Genomic DNA, 23,234 nt, shown 5'->3' on the forward strand with positions numbered 1-23,234 from the left:
GCAGCAGCTAGGAGAGAGGCATGGGGCAGATTCACCCTCAGGGACTTCAAAAGGAACCATCCCCGCAGACACTTGGACTTCAGACTTCTCGCCTCCGAAACTGTGAAAAAATTCTGTTGTTTTAGGCCACCCAGTTTGTGGTCATTTGTCACAGGAGCATTAAGAAATTAATACAGATGGTGAGAATTAATGGGTAAAAGTTTAAGCAGTATAGGGACGGAGTCCCAGAGAGCAGTTTCCAGGCTCTCTACCTCATGTGGAAAGGTGCTGGCTCGGGTAATAGATGGCCATCAGCTGTAACCAGCTGGCCATTAGCCACTATTGCTTTGTATATAAGTGCCGTGGCTACGCTAGCACGCACGGATTGCAGCTGGCAAGCGCAGTAAGCGAGCGGATTATGGATAGCGGATCCTGTGGATCCTACTTCCTGTCTCACCCGGCCTCCACCAGCGAGACAGGGGGTACAGGAATACCCCTGTTGGGGTACTGGAGGATGTTTGCTTTTGTGTCTCGACCAGCTGCCATTGAGAATATAGTGGTGTGACTCCCCTATCTATGGGTCCGTGGTTGTTCCTTTTTGGCCTCACCATATCCTGCGTTCTGGTGAGGGAAGCGGGAGCTGAGTGCCTGCATTACATGCAGAAATAGAATATTTGCCTAATCTCAAAGAATCCCACCTCAAATACTTATTAGTTAAAAGGAAAATAGTAAAAAAAAAAAAAAAAAAAAGAAAATAGTGACTACCAAAATGAAAGCTGGTAGTCACCACCTTGACCCAATGACCAAGGCTGATATCACCAGTAATACTAACACATATGCCATGTTCTGCCGATATGATGCAATGGGGGAGGCACATCACCTGTGTGGATCCTTTCCATGCTGCAAAACCTCACGCTAATCAGAACCAGCTGGCAAACTTCAGCCGAAGGGCATTTTACAAAATAACAGACCAGTACACTATCAAGTATCAAGATCATGAAACACAAGCAAAGACTGATGGGCAGCCACACATCAGAGGAGACTAAAGAGACCAACAACTAAATGCAGTGAGGGATCCCGGAACAGGAAAAGGACATTAGTGGGATGATTGGTGAGATTGGAATCAAGTTGTGGCTTAATTAGTAATAATACACTCATGTTCCTTTCTAAGTTTTCATCACGTTCTGTGGTTATGTAGATGTTAACATAAGGAGAAATGGGGTGAAGGGTATACAAGAACTCTTGGTACTGCTTTTGCAACTCTTCTATAATCCAAAATTATCTCCAAATTAAAAAAAAAATCTGGGGACAAGGGTGGGGAATTGTGTTCTTTTGGGGGGAAATCCAATGAGGAAAGTCAGCCAAAGGATCACCTGACAATTCAGACATAAGAAATTAGAAACTGGAATAGAAACTAAACAAAGCTCCATGAATTATTCTACCACATTACTTTCAGTACACAAGGCGCCAAGAATTGGATCATTCAAAAACAACACACCGTGTTTAACATTTTTATTTTTAACTCCTTTGGTAGTACAAAAGTCATAAAAGTACAAACCAGACAGTTAAAAATACACTTGACACTTAAAATGGTGAAAAATTTTCTTTACAGATTTTTACATCAAGGTGGTAGCCAAGTCATTTATATATTACACCAGAAGTTAATCCATCATTAGTGTTTTGTATAGCAAGTTTGCTGTGGATCCCCAATCCTTCTAATGAAGGAGGAAAACCACAAGGCCTGTAAACATCAGTTGCTTTGGGAACACTTAAGAATTCTTATCAGATAATAGAAACCAGTAAAAAGCTTATGTGTTCAAAATATTGAATGCTTAACTTTTGGCATATTTGGAAGCCAGCCTGACAAAAACTGCTCAAGTATTAGAAAATATTTAAAATGTACTTCTTGGTAAAAATACAATTTTAAATATTTTTGAGTATTCTCTTGCCTGTTGTATTGCTATTAAAAAAAAAAAAGTGCTCTGACCTGAATAAAATTAAAAAATAATTAAAGCTGAAGAATCTCTTACATTTTATCTCTCATCATTTTGAGGACATAGTTTAAACAAAAAATGATGGTTTTTTAAAACCAACTATTGGTCTAGATGAGATATATGTTATTTACACTAATACACAGTCCCAAAATTCATATATTGCTACTTTCTGAACCTCAGTAAAATTTCACACTGACTTCCTCTATCGTCTAGTCCACTGTGTTTAGGTATGGACACACATACACTTTCTAATTAGTTGTCAGTAAAAATACACATGAAATTGAACCTACCATTCATTTACAAGGTTAGAAACTTTTAATTTAATGCCAGAAACAGAATGGAATGAATATATTTACAGGAAATAGTTTAAAGTACATTTTAAAGGAAACTATCTTCTGGAAGTCAAATGAGAAATGTGCTGTTTCTCTCTGAAATAAAAGAAGTGCCCAAGGTACCACACCAACACTGACGTGGAAGTGGGCCCTCTCACCCCCTGGCCCAGACCTATAATAGATGTACTACTTACTATCTTTGCCTCTGAGTTCTTTCAGGTGTTTCATAAAGGGGAAGGCCAAAAATAAATAAATTTAAAAAATAGGGTTTACCAAGCTGAAAGGGGAAATAACCACCAAGAATCTTTTAAGTAATAAGCATTAGTCACAAGATGGAAAACAGCAAGTGCACCAAAGAAAACATGACAGAAGAAGGTGCGGGGCCGATCCTGCATGGGAAATAGAGGGGTTTTTAATTTTGTTTTGACCTTGGGTTGTCACAAGAATTTTTTGTTTGTTTTGCTGACTTTAAACCATTTCCCTTTTATTTAACGGACTAAAAAATTGCTTAGCTGAAGTTAAAAAACAACAACAACAACAAACTCTCAATATTTTATAAGTGACCCAAGAGTGGTAGCAGAAGTCAGTGCTGAATTCTTGGTCTCAAAATCCAAAGTCTGCCATCTAGTTCCATCTGACTCCAGGATCTCTCGGGGAATCAAGTTCTCAGGGTGACACTAGGTTATCTTCCAGGACCGTTCACCACCAGAGAGTCACCTTTATCTTTTGTAACAGTTAAATTGTAAGAGGATCTTCTTACAACCAGTAGTAAAATGGGAAGTAAGGGTTGGGGGAACAGAGCACATGTGCGCACGCACACACACACACACACACACACATACACCAACAGCATCAGCTCAGACAGTACACAAATAGTTCCACTGTACATAGTGGTCATACTGAGAAAACTGCAGTGTGTACACTAAGGCTGGGCAGGGGGAAATGGAAGGGGTGGGGGCAGAAGGTGGTTGGGAAGATAAAAAAATAAGCTCTTTTCTTCCCTAGAAATGTAATAAATTTTTCATGAGACATTTTTAAACCAAAACTTGTTTCAAAACCAACTGAATTCTGTATCCAGCAGAGCAACCACATTCCCTTTTAGCTTTTATCCATATGCCTGCAGACTCCACGAGAGAAATTGTATAAAAGATAAAAATATTCCCTAGGTAACTTCATATCTTGTTAAGTTTTCAGTCTCTTAGAAATCTTCAAATAATGTCATTCCTGAAAGAGAAATCAAAAAAAGGTAAAGCTTTATAGGAACTAAACATCATGTCACATATTAATCTGCCTGAATATTTGAAAACACAGAGAAACTGTAATCCATCATCACCCCGTCCCACCCCATCCCATGGATTCCTTCCTCCATTACACATTTCTTCTGGAATTTAGTCTAAAGAAATTTAAGTACCACAATTTCAAAAGAACTTCATTATCAAGGTTTTCTAAATGAATAAAGAATAGAATTTGAGAACCACAGTGGACTAGGAGTATCAGTCTGTTTTAACAGGAGTTTCTAAGGTGGGCATTCTCCCTGTGAATCATGTGTCACTTCTGGGGACCGTGTTCTTTAACTCCTTGGCCACATTCTGTCAAGTGCACAGGCTCAGTCACAAGGAACCGTGTATGGAAGGTGTCTTTCCTAAGCCACACCAAAGGGAGTTAACTCTGGGTCTCTCTTGAGCACACAATGCACCTCGGCTGGGATTTCCCTGGGCAAGTGAGAACACAGTGATGAAATGCTCACAGGTCTCCATTACACCTCCAGGGCTTTGTATTGTGTGAACTTCTTCTAATAACTGATCCCTGCTGTTACATTTACATTACAAATGAAACCCCTTGTAAACCTGTAAAACAGTTTTCTATTTTCCAAAGTTTGGTTTTTTTTATTAGTGTCTCATCAAAGTGACAGACAGTTATATACCTTTTTGCTTTCCTGTTTTGAAGACTGGAATAACCCAAGACAGGACTGAAATTCTAGAGCTGCCTGTGTGTATTGAAACATGCACACCATGCAGGCCTACACCAGGTTAAGGAACAAAACACCCACTTGTCTACCAAAACTGTGTTTGCCTATAAATGCTAAACAAAAACAGAGATGAAACCAACTTACAATAATGCGGAAAAATAGCAAAAGGTCAATAGAGATTAAGTCTTAACTTAAATATCGCATGGTGTTTATTTTACAGCTTATCCTTCAAGCTATACATTGTAATATTATCCATATTATTCTTTTCTGTCACTCTGTGATTTATAATATTCATAGTGGTTGAGAGAGAGAATTTACCAAACTAAATAGTTTGGGTAAAAGACCCTTATCTCCTTAGCTAAAAAGGAAATAAAATATCTCCTTAAACAGCATGAATCAAGTTGTTAGTTATATATGAAAGACGTAATCCCCTGCACTGCACTGCTACAACCCAGCACAGCCGAACTACGGATCTGAACTGTAAAACTGAACAAAGCCAAGTCTGGGAATACTTTCAACTGAGAGTCGATTAATTTGGAAGATGCACGCAGGGGAAAAGGCAGAAAGGCCAAAGGGGAAGAATGGAAAACAGTCCTAAAAGAAAAAAATAAGTTAAAAATAAGTGACAGAATTTTCCCAGTAAAACTTCAAACTGGGCCATCACCTGGAAAACAGGTATTGAACTCTTTTTATGTCTCCTTTTTATCATCTACTCCCTTAGACCTAGACTGTTTTGTATCAAGGAAAACAAGAAGGTCAAGGGTGAGGGATGTCAAGCCTAAAATGTAATGTTTCATCACAGTAAGAGTGTTCATTCCAATGTAGGAGAACTTCCCATTTAGAGTTCTTTGCACAGATTTGACCAACTTGAAGGACCAGATGTGCAAGACAGAGGGCTCGGCTAGGAAAGAGGGGTCTTTTCAAATCCAGACCCTTAGGACTAGCTGTTGAACCCTGGCCCGCTCTGGAGCGCTCCGTCACAGTGTAGTTAGGGGGTCACCTAGATGATACATGGACAGTGCTGAACAGGGCTGAGCAGTCAGCATGCACCCAATGGTTAGCTCTCGGCATCATGATCATAGCTGTTCTCTGCCCTGAACGATCCCACTGGCTTTCTTCAACAGCTGTCTTGTGTGACAGATTCAAACTGAACTGGACGCAGTATCTTTGCGAGAGGAAGTAAAATACAAATCGCTGCTTAGAGTCCTTACTACTAAAACCAGAAACTAAGCAAAAAAAAGGGGGGGTTGGGAGGTGAGGGAGGGACATGGGCAGGGGGAGTTAACCTTTTTAAAAGCTCTACTAAAGCCACCCTGCACTGATTTGCAGTTCTGGGCGCTCTCTCCCCAAGAATACACACTTATTAACAGGTAGCACTTTACCAGCACAGCAGCTATCAGTTTCCAGGTAAATATCGTCTTATCGGAATGGCACTCTAGGGGAAAGAAGACACCAACACGCCTGTATACTTCCAACTGTGGCCTTATTTGGGGGACTGTGTTGCAATGCATTTTCGCATTGTTAAATTCCTTCTCATTTCATTCTACAGTTGTGACTATATCCATATTGATTTAAAAAAAAAACACAGACTTTAAAATAGTATTTCTTTACCACAGCACACTGATGGTAAAAGGTGCCTTCCATATGGCCATAGAGCAGTCAGAAACCACAGGGCGCTGGCATAAATGCTAGGGAAGGCCAGCAGCAGGGGACGGGACCGGGAGAAATCACGCCACCCAGCCATTATGCTTGGTTCCTATCACCACGGGACCCACCATATTGAGCAAGCCTGACCCCTCTCTCTCTGGGGCGAATTTGGTGATTATCAATGGGTGCTCAAGCTGGAAGAAATTAAGCAAAACTTCCTTATATTGAAAAAACAATTCAGAAATCCCAAGTGTGACCATTTCCCTCATAAAGACTGATGGAAATTTAGAACCTCAGAAAAGATTTATCTGGAAAGAATAAAGAGGTCCTTTTTTTCCTTAAAGTGTATTGTTTACTACACTATTCTAATTATAAAGATAAAGCCACAATTCCGTTATTAGGCTATGGGTCCACAGACGCCCCCTATACCGCAGTCCCCCGTATCCATGCGGGATACGTTCCAAGACGCCCAGTGGAAAGCACGTTTTTTCCCATACATCCCTACCTATGATAAAGTTTAATTTACCAATGAGGCACAGTAAGAGAAATCAGGGTCACCTGCACACAAGCACTGGGATACCGCAACAGCCTGTCTGAGAACCGAGATAACTACTAAGTGACGAGCAGGAGGGGAGTATAGAGCGCGGAGATGCTGGACAAAGGAGTGAGTCACGTCCGGGTAGAACGAGCAGAATGGCGTGAGATTTCATCACATTACAGAAAGACTTGCAATTTAAAATTTATGAATTGTTTATGTCTGGAATTTTCCATTTAAAATTTTTGGATCGCAGTTGATGGGGAGAGGGGATAATTAAAACCGTGGAAAGGGAAACTGTGGAGAACGGAGGTACTCCGTTTTGATTAAGACATGTATGTCCCTCGTTAAAAAGATTCTCTAGGAAAAAGGATGCGGTCCCTTTAAAAATTAGAAACACCTTTTAAGACATTAGAAACCTAAGCAGATTAAGGGATAGTGAGCAGTAGGACCTCCAAGGACAGGGTGTTCAAGAAGGAAAAGACCAGCTAATTAATACCAGTAGCTGACATTTACAGGGTGCTTTCCATGTGCCAGGCACTGCCGTGCTAAGCACTTCGGATTCAGGGACTCAATCTTTCCAACGATTCCGTGGGTCGACGACAACTCCCATTTTCATAGGGGGAAACTGAGGCTTGCAGCTCCGGTACCAAGGCCACACAGGGCAGCGACTCCATCCCAGGCAGTCAGACCTGGATGCCCACACAGCCCCCCCACCTGGCACTGCCACACAATCACCAGAGAGATGCCAGTGGGTCGAGCTCTGGCCGACAGCAGGGAGGAAGGCTGGAGCAGACCCTGCCCAGGGAGTCTGTGCGGGAGGAGACAGCTGGCTTTGGGGGCAGTTCAAAGCAAAAGAAAACAAAAACCTTGGTTCCCATGTTGCCTAAATTCTGGGAATGCTTATAAATATGTTTTATAATCTCTTCTGTGTACAGAACGAGGCTTTGGAAGAACAACTTAGAACATCACAGTGATGACAGCAGAGTATGTTTTTAGGTCCACCCAAAACTCTCAAATTACGTCCATAAATGTCTGGACCTGTTCCCAACAACAAAGAACAAATAGCACATAGAACTACTAGTCATCAGCGTCCACAAAAAGAGAGGCTGTATATATGTATGTTGTTGTGGGGACAGAGCCCCAGAAAGTAGTTTCCAGGCTCTCAGCCTCACATAGACAGGTGCTGGCTCAGGTAGTAAATGGCCATCAACTGTGATTGGATGGCCATCAGCTGTGGCTAGTTGGCCGTCAGCTGTAACCAGTGAACCATTGGCCACTAATATAACTGCCGTTGCTACGCTAGCAGCAAATGGGGGCTAGCAAGAGGATGGCGGCTGAGCCTGCAAGCGGCGCAGTGAGGGTTGAGAATTGTGTGGCTCCTGTTTCTTGTTTCTCCAACCCAGCCACCAGCGAGAATATAGTGATATGACTCCCCTACTTATGGCTCCGTGGGTGTTCCTGTTTGGCCTCACCATGTCCTGTGTTCTTATGTGGGGAGCGGGAGCAGAGACCCTGCAGGCAGCCCTGCACGACAGTTGTATACTCATTGTGTATGCACAGAATAACCCAGGGAGGATGTAGAGAGCACCGATATACGTGGTCCCCTCGTGGGAAGGAAACTGGGCTGGGAGACGGTATGTGTGTGGTGGGAAAGAAGGGGTGTAGACAGTGTGAAGACTTACATTTTTTAAGACTTATTCAAGTATTGTGTGCATGTTTTATTTTTCAATTTTTAAACAATAATTCCATTTCAGGCACTGTTAATAGCCAGTACCTCGCAGGAAGAAGGGACTGAACCATCAGGAAGTCCAGAATCTGGAACTAACTACCATCATGACCTTGAACAACACATAGAACTTCCTAGGGCCTCCTTACTCTGAAACAAGGGAGCCAGGGGCACAGGGAAAAAAGTCTACAATGAGAACTAGAACAGAAACTCCACAAGCACGTGGCCTTGTCTGTCCCTTCCACAGTGCTGCAACCGTGAGGCCTGGCTGTGCCTGGCACATAGTAGGCGCTCAGTATATACTTTGAAAAGATGTAATTGTACCAGAATTGACCGGAACTAGCAATCACAGTTCCTCCGAGATCTCACAGTCTTTGATCTTATTCTACCTGTAAGAAAAGAAAATAGCTCCCAAACCTGATCCAAGGCACACTTTAACAGCCAAATAACATCAAAAGGACCCCCCAGGAGACCAAAGGACACCCTGCCTACTGCAGGCTGATAACGTCAAAATGATCACTTCTGTGAGCTACTGGGCTAAACTGAATACGGATTTTTTTTCCTCTTGTTAGAGAAAGCAAAGCTCCCTCGAACTTTAAAGCCACTTCGCATGTTAGCTCCAAAGTATGGATTTCTTCCCGTCCAAGCCCTCTCACTACCTAGCCCAGGGACCTGGGAAAAATTAATCCCTCTGAGCCGGTTCTTCTTCTGTGAAGTGAAAAGATTATCACTCATAATTCATAAAGGTGCAGTTTCTTTTTATAAATTAATTGCCGCTTAAAGACCAGTGAATCGAATGAAGGAGCTTCCATCAAATCTGAGGTACTTTCGCTTTTTAAGAAAACATGTATTTCTCCCTAAATAAATATAAGCTACAGAGAAAAATATTAATTTAGTAGCGGTACCTGAAGTTTCTCACCATCCTCTCCTTCCCTGGAGAGTTAACAAAAGAAGCGTGAATACAAATATACAACTTCAGGGAGACCCCACAGGGACCCTCCACCACACTGCCTGTCACAGAGTTGAAAATAAGTGCCTTTCCTCACTGTTAGAAGAAAAAACGAAGGCATCAAAAGTCAGAAAAGCTGTCCTTGTGATTGGCCGAGATGCTCTTGAGGGAGGAAACATGGCCCACAAGACCGGCTGGGCAGAAAGGAGCAGGGCAGAGCCCCCGCAGAGTGGCACAGCTAAATGCTGAAAACTTCCCAGTCCTCATTACCTCTTAATTTAAACCATCCTCTGACCTTTACAATGAATGGAACTTAAGTCTGCAAAACTTTTCAATGGCCTTGTAACTAACTCTGATTCCACCTCCAGTAAAAGTGGAATGGTTATGTCTAAGGCCCTCTTAACACAAGCAAGAAATGGCCCAAATTCCTAAGGAACTTGCCAAATATCCACTTTTGAGATGTCTTAAGAGTCCAAAGCTCTGACGTTCTTAAGAAGGAAAAAGGGATTCACAGAACCTAAAGCTGATGCTTGAGGAATGGGTTAATAAATAACTAAGGCCACCGAGCAGGAGATGAAAATTACTGATAGTAGTGAATATTTAGGAAGTACTAACTGTGTGCCAAGGACTGATTTCAGAACTCTCCAGATGCATTACGGCATGTAAACCCAGCGACAACCCCACTTTAAGGATGAAGAAACTGAGGCTTCGAGGAGTTAAGTAACTTGTGCAAATTAGTGGCACAGTTAACATTAAGCCTAAGCAGTTTAAAATTCAGCTTTTAATCACTAAAATAAATTACTTAAATAAGAAGTAATAGAATAGTTTCAATAACATAACAATTTAAAATAAAAACCAGTGATTATGAAGACAAAGCAGTGGCATTTGCAGGCTGAGAGCAATTTAACTTTGAAGAACAAAAGCTTATTCTTCTAAGAAGAAATCAAAACACATTTTCTGTGGAAAAAGAAACCATTTTAACTGCACTGCCAAAATAAATCAGGCAGAGGCAAGTTAGATCTCACTATTCAGGCCAAGGAAACAGGCCGAAAAGAGTAAGGGGAGGAGGAGACAAACAACTGATTTTATTTCTTAAAAAAAGAAGGAAAGAGAGAAATCCTGTCCCAGCCGTGATAATGTTCTATTTAGAACACTAAGTCTAGTTTCTAGCAACGACTACCTAATTAGAAAAAAAGAAACCTAACCAATGAGTAGATATGCATTTGAATATTTGAATCCATTCTACTGTAAAACAAGGCACTCCAGTAAAATAATGTGGTTAAAAAATCCACATTTAAACAAAAACATTTTCCAGGAAAAAAGACAACTCTGAAAACTATAAAAGACACGTAATACTCCTGTCCTACTGCATTAGCCACATTTTAGAGCAAATCCTTTCAATTCAGTCCAGAACCAGAGATTTGGGCCCAGAAAGAAAAGTTTCAGGATTTCTCTAGTTGGAAAAATGAAGTCATGTTAAATACCCCAAAATATTCTTCCTGGGGATGAGAAATATTAAGAAACCTAGCAAGAAAAATTTTAATGATACGTAATTGTTTTAAAATGTCAATGAATACTCCTTCCCTTCCTTTTTCAGAGTCCATTCTCTGTTGGGGTCATCAGACATAGTCACTCCACAAGTCCCCAAACCCAACAGGCTCTAACCATAGGGCCTGCTTTCCCTGGTCCCAGTTGGGTGGTGAAGTCTGTGACGCCAGAAACTAGGCTGCCTGGGTTGCACTCAAAACTCCATCACATGCTTGTTGATAGCTAAAGAAGTTGTTTAAACTCTGCGCTTATGCCCTATGTGTGCAAATTGTTGCTGTTGTGAGGATTAAACCCGTTAGTACACGGAATGTGCCTTTCAAAGCATGCCAGCTACATCGTAAATACTCAATAAGCAGTAGGTATTATGATTCAATTACTCCATAACGTATGAGCATTCATGATACTATTCACTCTTTTAAAAGAGTTTGTTTGAAAATTTCCATAATACAATTATTTTTATTTTTAAATTTCAAAATTAATTACAAGTGGAAGGCTCAGAAAATGCAGCCCTTCTGTCCTTCGTGTGTTGGTTTGGATGGCACAGCACCGGGACTCCCCTCCGCTGAGAGTCAGCTTCACGCCAGACACTCACCTGGCATGAGCCTTAATCAATACATTTAACATCCTGTTTCACATTCAAGGAAACAGGGATTAAAGGCAGGTAGGTACACTTTCCAAGTGGTAAAGTTAGGATGTGAGTGCATGTCTTGTGATCAAATTCAATGCTCTTTTACATAATCCTGGTGGATGATTATGTACTTCGTAGGGAATATCAAATTTAAACGAGTTAGAGATAGTTAGGACTTCAGATGATTGGATCAAATTCCTATAGTCAGACCCAGACAGAATTTGGACCAAGAAAACCTGCTCAGCAATCCTAATTCTTTAATCATCCCAAATCTCAAGCTCCTGTCCCCAGGCAACAGCGGCCAATTCCAGCCCTGGCTCGTTATCAGCAAGGCTCTAATCAGCCTGAGGCTTGGCTTGCACTTCCTGCCTGAGGTGAGCAGAGTCTTCTTCCGCTTGGCCTGCTCCATCTGTCAACACACCCCAGGCCCATGACTCACTCACAGACTGTCACCACAACCCATGCCTTCTTTGCAGCCAAACGGACTGGGCCTTCACACACCTTAGACTTGAATAGCCAGACAAGTCCTCATGACTTTTATCAGAAGACGTCGCTGATTTACCAAAGTCACTCAGGATTCCAATTCTATGAGTAACATTTAAGGTACCGTCTACTCCGTCCAATAGAACTTCCTGCAGTGATGAAAAGATCCTGTACGTGTGCTGTCCGATAGGGCAGACCCTAGCCCTCCGTGGCTACTGACCTTTTGTAATGGGATCAGTGCAACTGCAGAGCTACATTTTTAATTTTAATTAATTTAAATTTAAATAGCCACAGGTGACCAGAGGCTACCATATTAGACCAGGAGGTTCTAGATCATTGGTGGAAATGTTCCCTGTTCATGGGTCTAGGGCTGTCCCTAGGATGGTAGAAGAGTATAACTGGTCCTGTAGCCAGACACCCAGGTTCACATCCCCTCCTCTTTCCTGCTATGTGAACCTGAACATGTGGCTTATCCTGTCCATTCATTGGTGTCTCATCTATAAAACTGGGATAATAGTATCCATTCCATTACAAGATGTTTAGAATGGTGACATGTGAGATACATATGAGTACAACACCCCGAAGACTAGAATACTGACATTAGCTGCTTTTATTATCATCTTCATCATCCTCTTCCTTTTCCTAAATTCCTCTTGGTTGCTTTCTCAAGACACCAATAGCTGGCTGAGAAGCCAGAGACCGACTTCTGTGCTCTATCTCTTCTTTAAAGAAAGCCTCTGTTCGGCTCCTAAACTCAGGGGCAGGGGGCCAGATCTCCCAGAGGGCAAGACTGAAATAACTAGCACTGGAAAGCTCTCAGAGCCCTATGTCTACAGAATTTAGGAGCACACTCTTCCAGGTGACTTACAGGTCGTCCTCTGAGCATGGGCAGATTTTCAGAGAAGCTTCACTCAGAAGCCACTTGTCCCCCCTCACTCAGGCCTACCAGCCAAAAGTGAATGAGCGAATAATAATCAGCAGCACGGACTTAGCGTCTCCTGGTTCCAGGCCCTGAGATCTCACTGCCACCCCTTGAGACAGGTAGCATCACTTCCATTTTCTGGTGAGACGTAAGATGCCAAAGTCCCTTGCTCAGGTCCCAGTGCTTATACAGTGCAAACTACAATGTGAACCTGGCCGCCTGACTCGAGGGCTCAGGTCAACCTTGCTGTTTCCCTGGACCTTCAAGGACCCCCCAGTCCATTCTCCCAGACCCATCCCCCACTCCTTTGCCTTAATGTTCAGGCTCTGATGGTTCCATTTCAGCGTCTGGAGCACGAGCATGCCTGAATTCTCCTACTCACACTTTTACATATAACAGGAAACACGAAAAGGATGAATGCTACTCAAGCCAGAACAGCAAGAAAAGGGTAAGATAAATGCCAAACCAATATCAAATTATTACAGGCTTATTTTTTTAAGCAACAGCTTTCAAAATTAAAATTGCCAAACCAAAAGGCCTTCACTTTGCTTTTAAATTGCTTCAAAATATTTGGTGGAAAGAGTAATATAGCTACTGGGCATATTTTAGAACTATGGCACCTCAACAAAAACTTGTTTCCAACTCAATGGAAAGAGCTTGCTCCAGCATTTTTCAAATGTTTATCTAGAAATGATGACAAGATTACATTTCATTTCATCTGCATAGTTTTTTTTTTTTTTTAAAGGAAATTTAATATGCTTCCAACATTTAAAAACCTGTAGTGATTTCACATTTACCAAGTCTAGATTTCCACCTTTTCTAACATAAGAGGCTAGGAACACCGAATACCTTCTACCTTATGGTAATACAAGCCCTGTAGATGGGCTGTGTGATTCTGGGTTAGCCACAATCCCCATCACTCCATATTGCCTCATAAGTAATCCTCTCTCCTCATTATTACGTAGGCCAAGCCCCTGGAGGCACCCAAGCGTGTGGCCTCTTTATAAGAAGCTCTGGACAAACACGTAATTACGTGCAGTCCCCTGTAGTCCCACCAGTTCCAGGAGAGCATTCACTTTTCCCTGCCAAGTCATTCCCGTACTTGGAAGGTTCTCAGTACCTTCTCCCCACATGGCACTGACCCACCCCAATGTCACCACATCTACAACTCACCTGCTACTCCGTGCCACTTCGTTCTCTCTTCACAGGTGTCACAGGGACCTCCCCATTGACGCTTTCGGTCCCACTAACCAACATCAAACTTCTCCGCTCCTTCTGATTTGACTTGTGTTCCACTTTTGTAACTCTAAACCTGAGGAGGCAAAGAGATTTGATGGGTTTTGCTTTTCCAGTAAACAAGGATTAGGAGTGAATCAAAAACCATCTGGAGGATCCAAACAAACTCAGCCAAAAGTAAGGACAGCATACTCAACAGGAGGGCGTTCCTATCTAAAAAATGCCCCTGCCAAACTTTCCAGCTGATTTTCATGCAACACAACACAGATTATGATGGATACTTTATAGTGTGGATACTTTAGAGCATGGAAAATGCATTAAAAACACGGTACTCAAATGTTACACAGCCCCAGATTGTGGTTTCTAATGATGACATGAGCTTTAACATCAGTTGTTTTAACCACAGAGGGCTGGAAAGAGCACGAGTAGTTTGCAAATCAGACGAACGTAACGATGTAACAAAAATGTTCACTCAAGAACTGCCATATTCAAAGTATACCTGTCAGAGTCCAATCTCCACACACTCACAGCCAGAGGAACTCCAACTATGCATTTTATCAGTATCACTTGGCAGTAGGGTTTTTGTGTCTAGTTTCTGTCTGTTTTTTTTTAAGCAAATTTGGGTTAATTTTCATTAAGGATTAAGGAAAAAGTTAGGGACGTTAAGGGATTTTCATTAAGAATTAAGAAAAAAGTTACAAAGAAATGTGCTCAGTTTGACTTTTTCTAGTCCATCATCATCAAATCCCTAGTCTTTCATAATAGCTTCTCTCTGGCCATAAATTCCCTTAAAACTATCTCACATAAATTCTTCTCTCTGCAACACGAGATTACCCACCATCAGCAGGAAGGAGACTGAGGAAGTGAAAGGAGGATCAGGGAAGAGTTGTAACCACAACCCTATGTGGTCCAGTTGTAAGACTCGCTTTAAGCAGCACGTGTTGAAGACCAGTGTGCAACAATTAATGCTCTAGTCGTCCACATGCAAGAAACAGAGACTTGGATTTGGGGCATTAAGAAAACAAACACCATGCTGAATCTGAGCTGAAATTATTAGCAGATTTTTTTTAAAGCAAACAAAATACACTTTGTCTAAAGAAGCTAATATTCTCATTTCATTGCACATTCATAAATTCCCATGACTCTGCCTCTTACTAAAGCAGTGTGGTCATAAGTTGTACTGTTTTGCTGGAAGTGGCAAAGAGCCCTGCAGTCTTCTCCTCGTTGCTTGTGCAACACATGATAAAATTCAACCGAATTAAAATAATAAAATAGCCAACATTTCCTGAGTACATTCTAAGTGTCAAAAACTAGGCTAAGACTTTTACATGAATCACCTTAGTCTTCAAAACAACTCAATCAGGTGAGTGTTACTGTCATATCCCCATTTGATAAAAGGGGAAACTGAGGCATGGAGAGAAGCAAGAGTTTGTAAGTAGTGGCACCCAGAATCAAACAAGGGAGATGCAGTGAGTCTAAGCTAGTCTTCCCACAGTTTGTCAGTAGCGAAAGAAGGATCATGCATGCAGTACTGTCCACTTTTCCTCAGAGTTTCCCCAGTCTGGCTTTAGCACCCACACTCTGTTCCGACTTTCTAAATTTAGCATCAGCAGTGCAGTTCCTACATGAGACTCAAAATCAAAACAGTAGACACTACAAAAGCATTCCACTACAAAAATGCTCTACATACAGTCAAAGTGATTTATCATTTGAACTGCACAATGTCCACATCGCATATGGGTCACAAGTAAATAATACTTTAGAACTGGGAAACCAGGACGCAGGTGAGGTGAACGGAAAGAAAGCAGTCACAGGAATCCACATGGATCTGACATGGCACAGATTGGAGAGCTGTGGACCAACTCCAAACCCTCTTTTTCCTGGCACATGGCTGGGCATTTCCCAGCAACCTGGCATTGACGTGTGGCCAAGTGATTGAGTTCTAATCAGTGGAATGTGAGCGAAATGAAATGTGCCACTTCCTGGCCCATCTCATTAAAACCTCTTATGAACAATCCTCCACGTGCTTTCTCCTTCTGCTGGCAAACCTAGCAGAGCCACAAGATGGAAAGAACCTGGGGTTCTGGATGACTGCTTGAAGAGCCACTCACTGATCTTTCGATTCCCCACAAGTGACATATAAACTTCTATTCTGTAAATAGTTAAGATTTGGACATTAGCTAATACAGCAAGTGTCGAGTCAACTTGACTGGTAAAAAGTTATTTCTGGTGTGTCTGAGGGGGTTTCCAGAAGAGACTAATATTTGAATCTGTAGTCTGAGTAAAGACCACCCACCAATGTGGGTGGGCATTAGCCAATCCCGTGAGGGCTTGAATAGAACAAAAAGGCAGAGGAAGGGAGAATATGTTCTTTTTCTTGAGCCGGGATACATGTCTTCTGCCCTCGGACATCAGCCCTCCTGGTTCTCAGCCCTTCGCACTGGGACCAGGACTTGTACCTTCAGTTCCCTGGTTCTCAGGCCTTTGGCCTTGGACTGACTTACACCACCGGCTTTCCTGGGTCTCCAGTGTGCAGATGGCAGACCATGACCTCCACAATCATGTGAGTCAGTTCCTATAATAAATCTCTTATATATCTGTATCTAATATCTATCTATCATCTATCTATCTATCTATCTATCTATCTATCTATCTATCTATCTATCTATCTATCTATCTAAATACTGGTTCTGCTTCTCCAGAGAACCCTACTACAGCAAATAATCCATTTTTTACCTCAATTTATATATCTGACATCTGATCGAGCAATAGCTACCTCATAGGATTCCTCTGCTACTAGAAAAATGGAGAACTCAGACCAGAAAACTCCTAAGAAGCCCGGAGAGGTGACCAGAACCAGGCTAAGGAGAATATACTCTGTATTTAACAGGTCAGTACAAATCCACACCCCATAGCAAGCATGTCATGCAAACCTGAAGCATCCACAGGGATCTTACCTGCCCACAGAGAGGACGGTGACCTCTCCTTGACGCCTTGGGCGGCCTTCTTTAGACTTGTTGGTGGGTTTTATGAAGTGCCACCGCTTGTGCCTACACCGATGACACACATCCCTCTCGACAACACCGCCCACGGTATGTAGATGGTGGCCACAGATGTGCTTCCCTGGGGTGCCACCTGGTGACAAGGGCCCGGGGCTCACAGGCGGGCTCCCAGGAGTGCTGGGGGTCACCGGGCTAAAGTAGGAAGAAAAGGAAACAGACAGCAGAACTGGTTATTTAAAACAAACACCAGCGAAGGCAATCTCTCCCCTGCCATATAAAAAGCAAGTTTAAATAAAAAGAAAACAATGCCTCTTCCAATTAAACAACTGGGCTTTGTGAACTGATCTTAAGACGGCAAATACTCAGCTTTCATGCCTATGCACTGACAGCTCACTTTAAACAGCAATAATGTGATTCATCACTTCTACAATGAAATTAACTGGCTGGAAATAAACCACTGCTTCTTCCGATGATACCCTGTCTTTAAAGGATTAGGTTTCTTTCTAAATGACTGATCTCCATTCCCATGTGATCATACTAATTTCTTTCATACACAAAACAAAGTGCCTGCTTAGCTTTCTAAGCAAAGACATGCCCTGGACAATTGATAAACTTAAATTCCAATCCAATTATCAAATGACTGAAGATGGAACATTTGATCCAATCTGACTATTGCACCAAAGGAAGAATGCTTTTAGGTTAAGATATCAAAAGTGATGCTCAAGAGATGTTGGTAATAGTAATAAAAAAATATTCCAAGCATTTGCTATATGTCAATTTAATTAATCTTTACAGAACCTTATGAGGTAGGTATTATTAACTACCTTGTTTTAAAATGTGAGGCTCAAGAGTCATTCAATAACTTGCCTAAGGTCACACAGCTAATAAGTGATGGACCTGAGGTTCAAATCCGGAAAGTCTAATTCTAGAAACCATGCTCATAACCATCATATAGTGCTTCAGAAACAGGGAGATCACTTTGATAACCTGAAGAAATCCAGCCAGACCATCCAAAATATAAAAAGAGAAGTATATAAGGCAGAGGCTGGCTACTTTCCAAAGGCATATGTCAAGGCTCTGGCTCCCTAGGAAAGGAGGAAGGAAAGCAGAACAGGCCGGCCTGACCAGGAAGCAGCCCTGTGACGTGGTGTAGGTGGGGTGATACGTCACAGCAAGGCCTGACACCTGAGACTGTGCCAAGAGCCCCAAAAGCACGTGGAAGTCTTATGACTGCATAAACCAGCCTTTATGCTGCTGAAGCCAGCCTGTTTCCCATTAAAAAGAAGTGCAACCTTTGGTTGAGGAAATAGTGTCAAACATCAAAGACAACCAACTGCTTCCTGGTGCTCTTTAGGGAGGCTCTTTAGAGCATTAAAATAAAAACACACAGCAGCAGCTTTCTGGGACTAAACCATGTTAAATTAACACCACATAGGGGTGGCTGGATGGCTCCGTTGGTGAGAGAGTGAGCTCTCAACCACAAGGTTGCGGTTCAACTCCCGCAAGGGATGGTGGGCTGCGTGCCCTGCAACTAAGATTGAACAACGGCAACTGGACTTCGAGCTGAGCTGCACCCTCTATAACTAAGACTGAAAGGACAACAACTTGACTTGGAGCTGATGGGTCCTGGGAAAAGCACAGTGTTCCCCTTCCCCCATGAAATCTTGAAAAAAAAAAGAAAAGAAAAAAAACACACCACATAGTCAGAAGGTTAAATTGAAAAGTTTTAACAACACTCGTTCAACATACACTTATCAGGTACCCATGTGCATAAACCCAATGAAGGCATGACATGACGCCCACAGATGACAGGGGCAAAGGCAGCATGAGCTAACACGGTCCTAACACCAGGGGTCTGGTGCTCAGGGCCGGAACGTGGCAGAAATCACAGCTTGTGTGTCTCTGTGAACTACACCACCACAGCTTCCTAAACTGACAGTTCTGTACTAAGTCACCTCGCTAAAATGCAAAGCTAACATGACCAGTTTGACAGGCACCTATTAAATATTTAAGATGTGCTGGGTGCACCACCCACAGAGCAAGCAGAAAAACCTTGCCATGTCACTTGGTCCCAACTTGCCTTCCTGGCCCTTCTTGCTTCTGTCCACAGCACGTTCTCTGGCCACCCCAGACTGAACTTTCCCAGGTGTGTTCCATACTTTCCGGTTCCAGGGCCTTTTCTCCTGGACCTGCTCTCTCTACAAGCAGCCCCTGCCTTGTCTCTGCTTGTCACGTGCCTGGCTCAGATGGCACTTGTTCTGTGAAGCTTCCCTGAGCTCCCAGTGGCCCCACAGAGCCCACAGAGCCCCCAGTCTTTACTTCTCCTACAGTGTTCTCACGTTCTCCACCAGAAGGCCTCACACACATCACACCCCACCAGACCGAGTCCTCCATGGCAAGGATCTGAATGCCCAGGTCCAGCAGTCCCCAGCACACAGCAGGCACTCAATAAATGCTCCTTCTTGGAGAAATGAACATGTGTATAGCAATACAGTTCTGTGATTAATTAGGGAGGACTGAGACGCTCACCAACCATAACCTGAAACTGGTAATACAAAAACCAGCCCAGATTTACATTTAATCATCATTGTTCATGGAGGTCTTCCGGTGCCCGAGGTATTTCGTATTCCTTATGATATCCCATGAAGCTGGTATAGTGGCTGTCTCCATCTCATAGGTGATGGAACTTGAGCTCACAGTGGTCAGGTAACTTCCCCAAGAAGACATGCTCAATACGAGTAGGCAGTGGAGGTAAGACTTAACCCAGGTGCCCAAACCAAGGCTATTACTTCCTGCCATCACCATTCTCTGACACAGGTGTTCTCAACCAGGAAAGATGCTGCCCCCAGAGGACACGGACCATGTGCCAAGGCATTTCATGGGGAGGGGACATGCGTCCAGTGAACGGAGGCCAAGAATGTTGTTCAACACTCTCCTGTGCATAGGGCAGTTCCCCACAGGAAATAATTATCTAGCCCAAATGTCAATAGTGCCAAAGGTGGGAAACCTGCTCTAGCAGACAAGTGAAAAAAATGTCCCATTGAATGGGAAAAGGAGCACTCACCTTTCAGGATCACACAGGCTGTTATCTGCTACCATTGCCTTTAAAACATCAGCGTTTGCTAAGGGGGAAAAAACAAAGAATTAAAATGGCATGAAAAAGATGAGTAATCACAGAATTATCACATCAGAAAAGCTGTTGGAAAAACACTAATTGAGTTCCTTCCGTTCCTAGATGAGGCCCTGGGACCCTGGAGAGAGGAGGGTCTTTCCCAAGGTAAGCCTGCAATGTGGCACAACCTGCCAATAACTTTCACCACTTGGGAATTTAGTATGAGTGACAGGGAATCTTCACAGAGGAAAGCAGATCTATAGGGTTTTGCTTCCTACAGATCATTACAATATAACATGGAAGAAAACATTTCTCCCCTCCTCTCAAACCAAAGGGAAAATGTACATACTGTGGCTCCCCTGCATTTATCTCACATTGCTAAGTATGTAATAAAATATATGTCTTAAGAGACCTATATTCTTGATTTCTACGTGCCCACATAATAAGTTCTAAACTCTGGATATGCACGTAGTATCAAGTCTATCCCACATATAATTTTCCAGGTGGACCATTTGGCTTACCTCTGCTTCCTGACCATACAAAGACCTTAACTCTGGCCAAATAGCTTAAATTTCAAGTGTTAGTCACACATACAAGTAGCTTATAATGGACTAAGTTAAATTAGACTCCTAACGTTAATTTTTTTAAAAATCCATTTTGTACCTGGCTGTCAACAAAAGCAAATTGAACCTAAGCTTCTGAGATCCCCACCCCAGCCCCATGCAGAGACACCCCATGTTTTTTTCCCCTCTTCTAGAATGGTCAAGCTCCCAAGGATAAAAGACTAAAAGTGAACATTCAAGTTTCTCTTGGGTATATAATTGGCAAGGCCAAATGTTATTACTGACTTCTAACCTTTCCGTTGATTTTTAAAGCACCGTTCTCACGACCAACCACAACAAATCCTCTAGAGAGTAAAAAAGGTCACTATTTACCATGTGAGCTAACACCAACACTTAACATTTAACATCTCAAATGACATCCCTAGAGAAGGAAAATTAACTCTATTTCCAACACTGCTGCTTTTCAGTGTTCACAGTTAAAGGTTTATACAGTGTTTCTCAACTTTTTTTCAGTATCGCCTCAACCAGGAGACTTTTCTGACATTTTGTTCCCTAATTACCTTCTCACGAAATTGTAATACTACAGATATGATATATCTGTTTACATACTATATGTATACCTGGGTTTTATATATAAATATTAAGTTCTTTTACCCCACAATCTAATTTTCACCCCATCACAACCCTTGCAAGTGCATGGAGTTTGTAAAGTAATATTAACACAGTATACCATCCTTTTCTAAAAGAATCTTTTTCTTTGAAATTTATGACTATCCATGAGGATGCCCCAATGCATTTCCAAACGTAAGTTTTGCTCTAAACAAGACTTCTCATGACAAAGAAAGTCTGGAAATGGATCGGCAAAGACACAGTAACCTCTGAAAAGACAAATTTAAGTATAGTCGAGTGGTGTCAGTCATTTTCCCTTTTGACTAATACAAGGATTCATTAAAAAAATTCTTCTTCTAGATAAAGGGATTAGGGAATACACAAGTTTGCCAGTTGACACTTAGACTTTGCCATCATTTACCAAACTTCAAAACTGTAAATAAAAAAGGAAAACCAGCCATGAGAAAAGTATGAAGACAAAGATAGCACCTGTAGCGCCCACTTATAAGAAAGAGCTTTTCAAAAACAGAAGTTTGAATAGCTACCTGAGAAAATTAATCACCTATAGAATGATGACTTCCTTTAGAAACACAGAATTATAAAATGACCCCAGGAATATTAATAAAATATACTAAAATCATTACTAATACTTGTTTTCTATTGACCTGTATTGTTTCTCATGTATTCATATATTCCTGTACCTCACCCTTATTTCTTAGAAATAATTAGCAAACAGCCCCTTTGTTCGCCATGAGTGAAGTCTTTAAGAGTAGACTTAAGTTTCTATGAAAATATCACCTACAGCCGCCCTGCCTGAGGAAGTTTGGTATGAGGGACACATACATGCACGCACACATGCACACACACATACACCCATGTCTAATTTCCAGTCTAGGCCAGGGAATGAACTTCAGTATTCTGCCCCTTGGGAACAATTTTGGTTTCCTGTGATGAGAAAACTTTCTAACATAATGCCACCAGTCAACTTCCACACATGCTTTAGTTTGTCAATTATACCTCCCTTCATGGGTTTCCAGAGAATGGGAGGAGTGAGTTACAAGGCAAAGAAAACCTGTCAAGAGCAGGGGAAACTTTCTGGTGGGCAGTTATTTCCAGAAAATGCTTCCTCTCCTCTTTCCTGAATTTCTGCCTGATAATATGCATAAAGCAATTAAAGTCAGGCAAGAAAAATGCCCTGTGTTCTTTCCCACCACTATTCTCTTCAAAGTTTTCCTACACAATCAAGGCAAATTTCCCAAGCAAGAACCACAATTGCCATCACCAAAATTAGAGTGTGCCAGTCACTAACTAAAAACTTTACAGACCTTCCCAACTTTGATTTTCCCAACAACCCTAACCGTAGGCAGAATTATCACCTCCATTTGGCAGAGACAGAGATTGGGCCTAAAGACTGCAACTGGCCAGAGTCACAGAGTTAGAGTCACAGACTTGGACGCAAACCCTGGTCTCTGAGATGGGTGCTTTTCACCCCTTCAACATCCAAGTCTCTACCCAAATGATTAATAGTTCAATAGTTCACAGGATGTTTGCATAATCATTATAGCAAGTTTCAGAGACTTACTCAGTAATGATAGTTTGTAAAGGAATCCTTTTTGCCATAATATAAATTGAGGGAAGAATTTCACAAAGGGGTCCCTCTGCCTAGTGCGAATAATCAGGGTACCTGGGAAATAATCACAATACTCTTCACTGTCACTTTATCCGATGGTTTAAGAGCACAGCAGACAAGCTCAGCTATGAAGTTGCAGGTACTTTCCAAATTTCCATGCAAGGCAAGAAAACCCCAATGACCTCGAAAACACTCTTCAGTTCAACTCCACTTAGAGAGAAAAATTAATGGTAGAACTGTAGTGAATCCAAGCCTTGAGATTAGGAGAAAAGTAATCAGTCCTCAGGTCAGCTGATAAATTCATCCTTCAAGAGATATTTATCTAAGCTAACCTGATTTGCAACATTCACGACATGGTATGTTTAAA

The 23,234-nt window shown here is 42.0% G+C and overlaps 1 protein-coding gene across 1 annotated transcript in view; it reads right to left on the reverse strand.

Moving 5' to 3' along the window:
- Positions 1-1,476: 1,476 nt before the first annotated feature.
- RELL1 (RELT like 1) overlaps positions 1,477-23,234 on the reverse strand; it is a 55,217-nt gene continuing 33,459 nt past the window's right edge. Inside the window, exons 4-7 of the mRNA XM_019741950.2 lie at positions 20,018-20,075; positions 16,909-17,145; positions 13,889-14,027; positions 1,477-3,529 (exon numbers count right to left, since the gene is read on the reverse strand). Coding sequence (XP_019597509.1) covers positions 13,892-14,027; positions 16,909-17,145; positions 20,018-20,075 — 431 coding nt within the window. The 3' untranslated portion in view covers positions 1,477-3,529; positions 13,889-13,891. The remainder of the gene's footprint in view (positions 3,530-13,888; positions 14,028-16,908; positions 17,146-20,017; positions 20,076-23,234) is intronic.

This window comes from Rhinolophus sinicus, linkage group LG02 (assembly GCF_036562045.2).
Source record: "Rhinolophus sinicus isolate RSC01 linkage group LG02, ASM3656204v1, whole genome shotgun sequence".
NCBI lineage: Eukaryota > Metazoa > Chordata > Mammalia > Chiroptera > Rhinolophidae > Rhinolophus > Rhinolophus sinicus.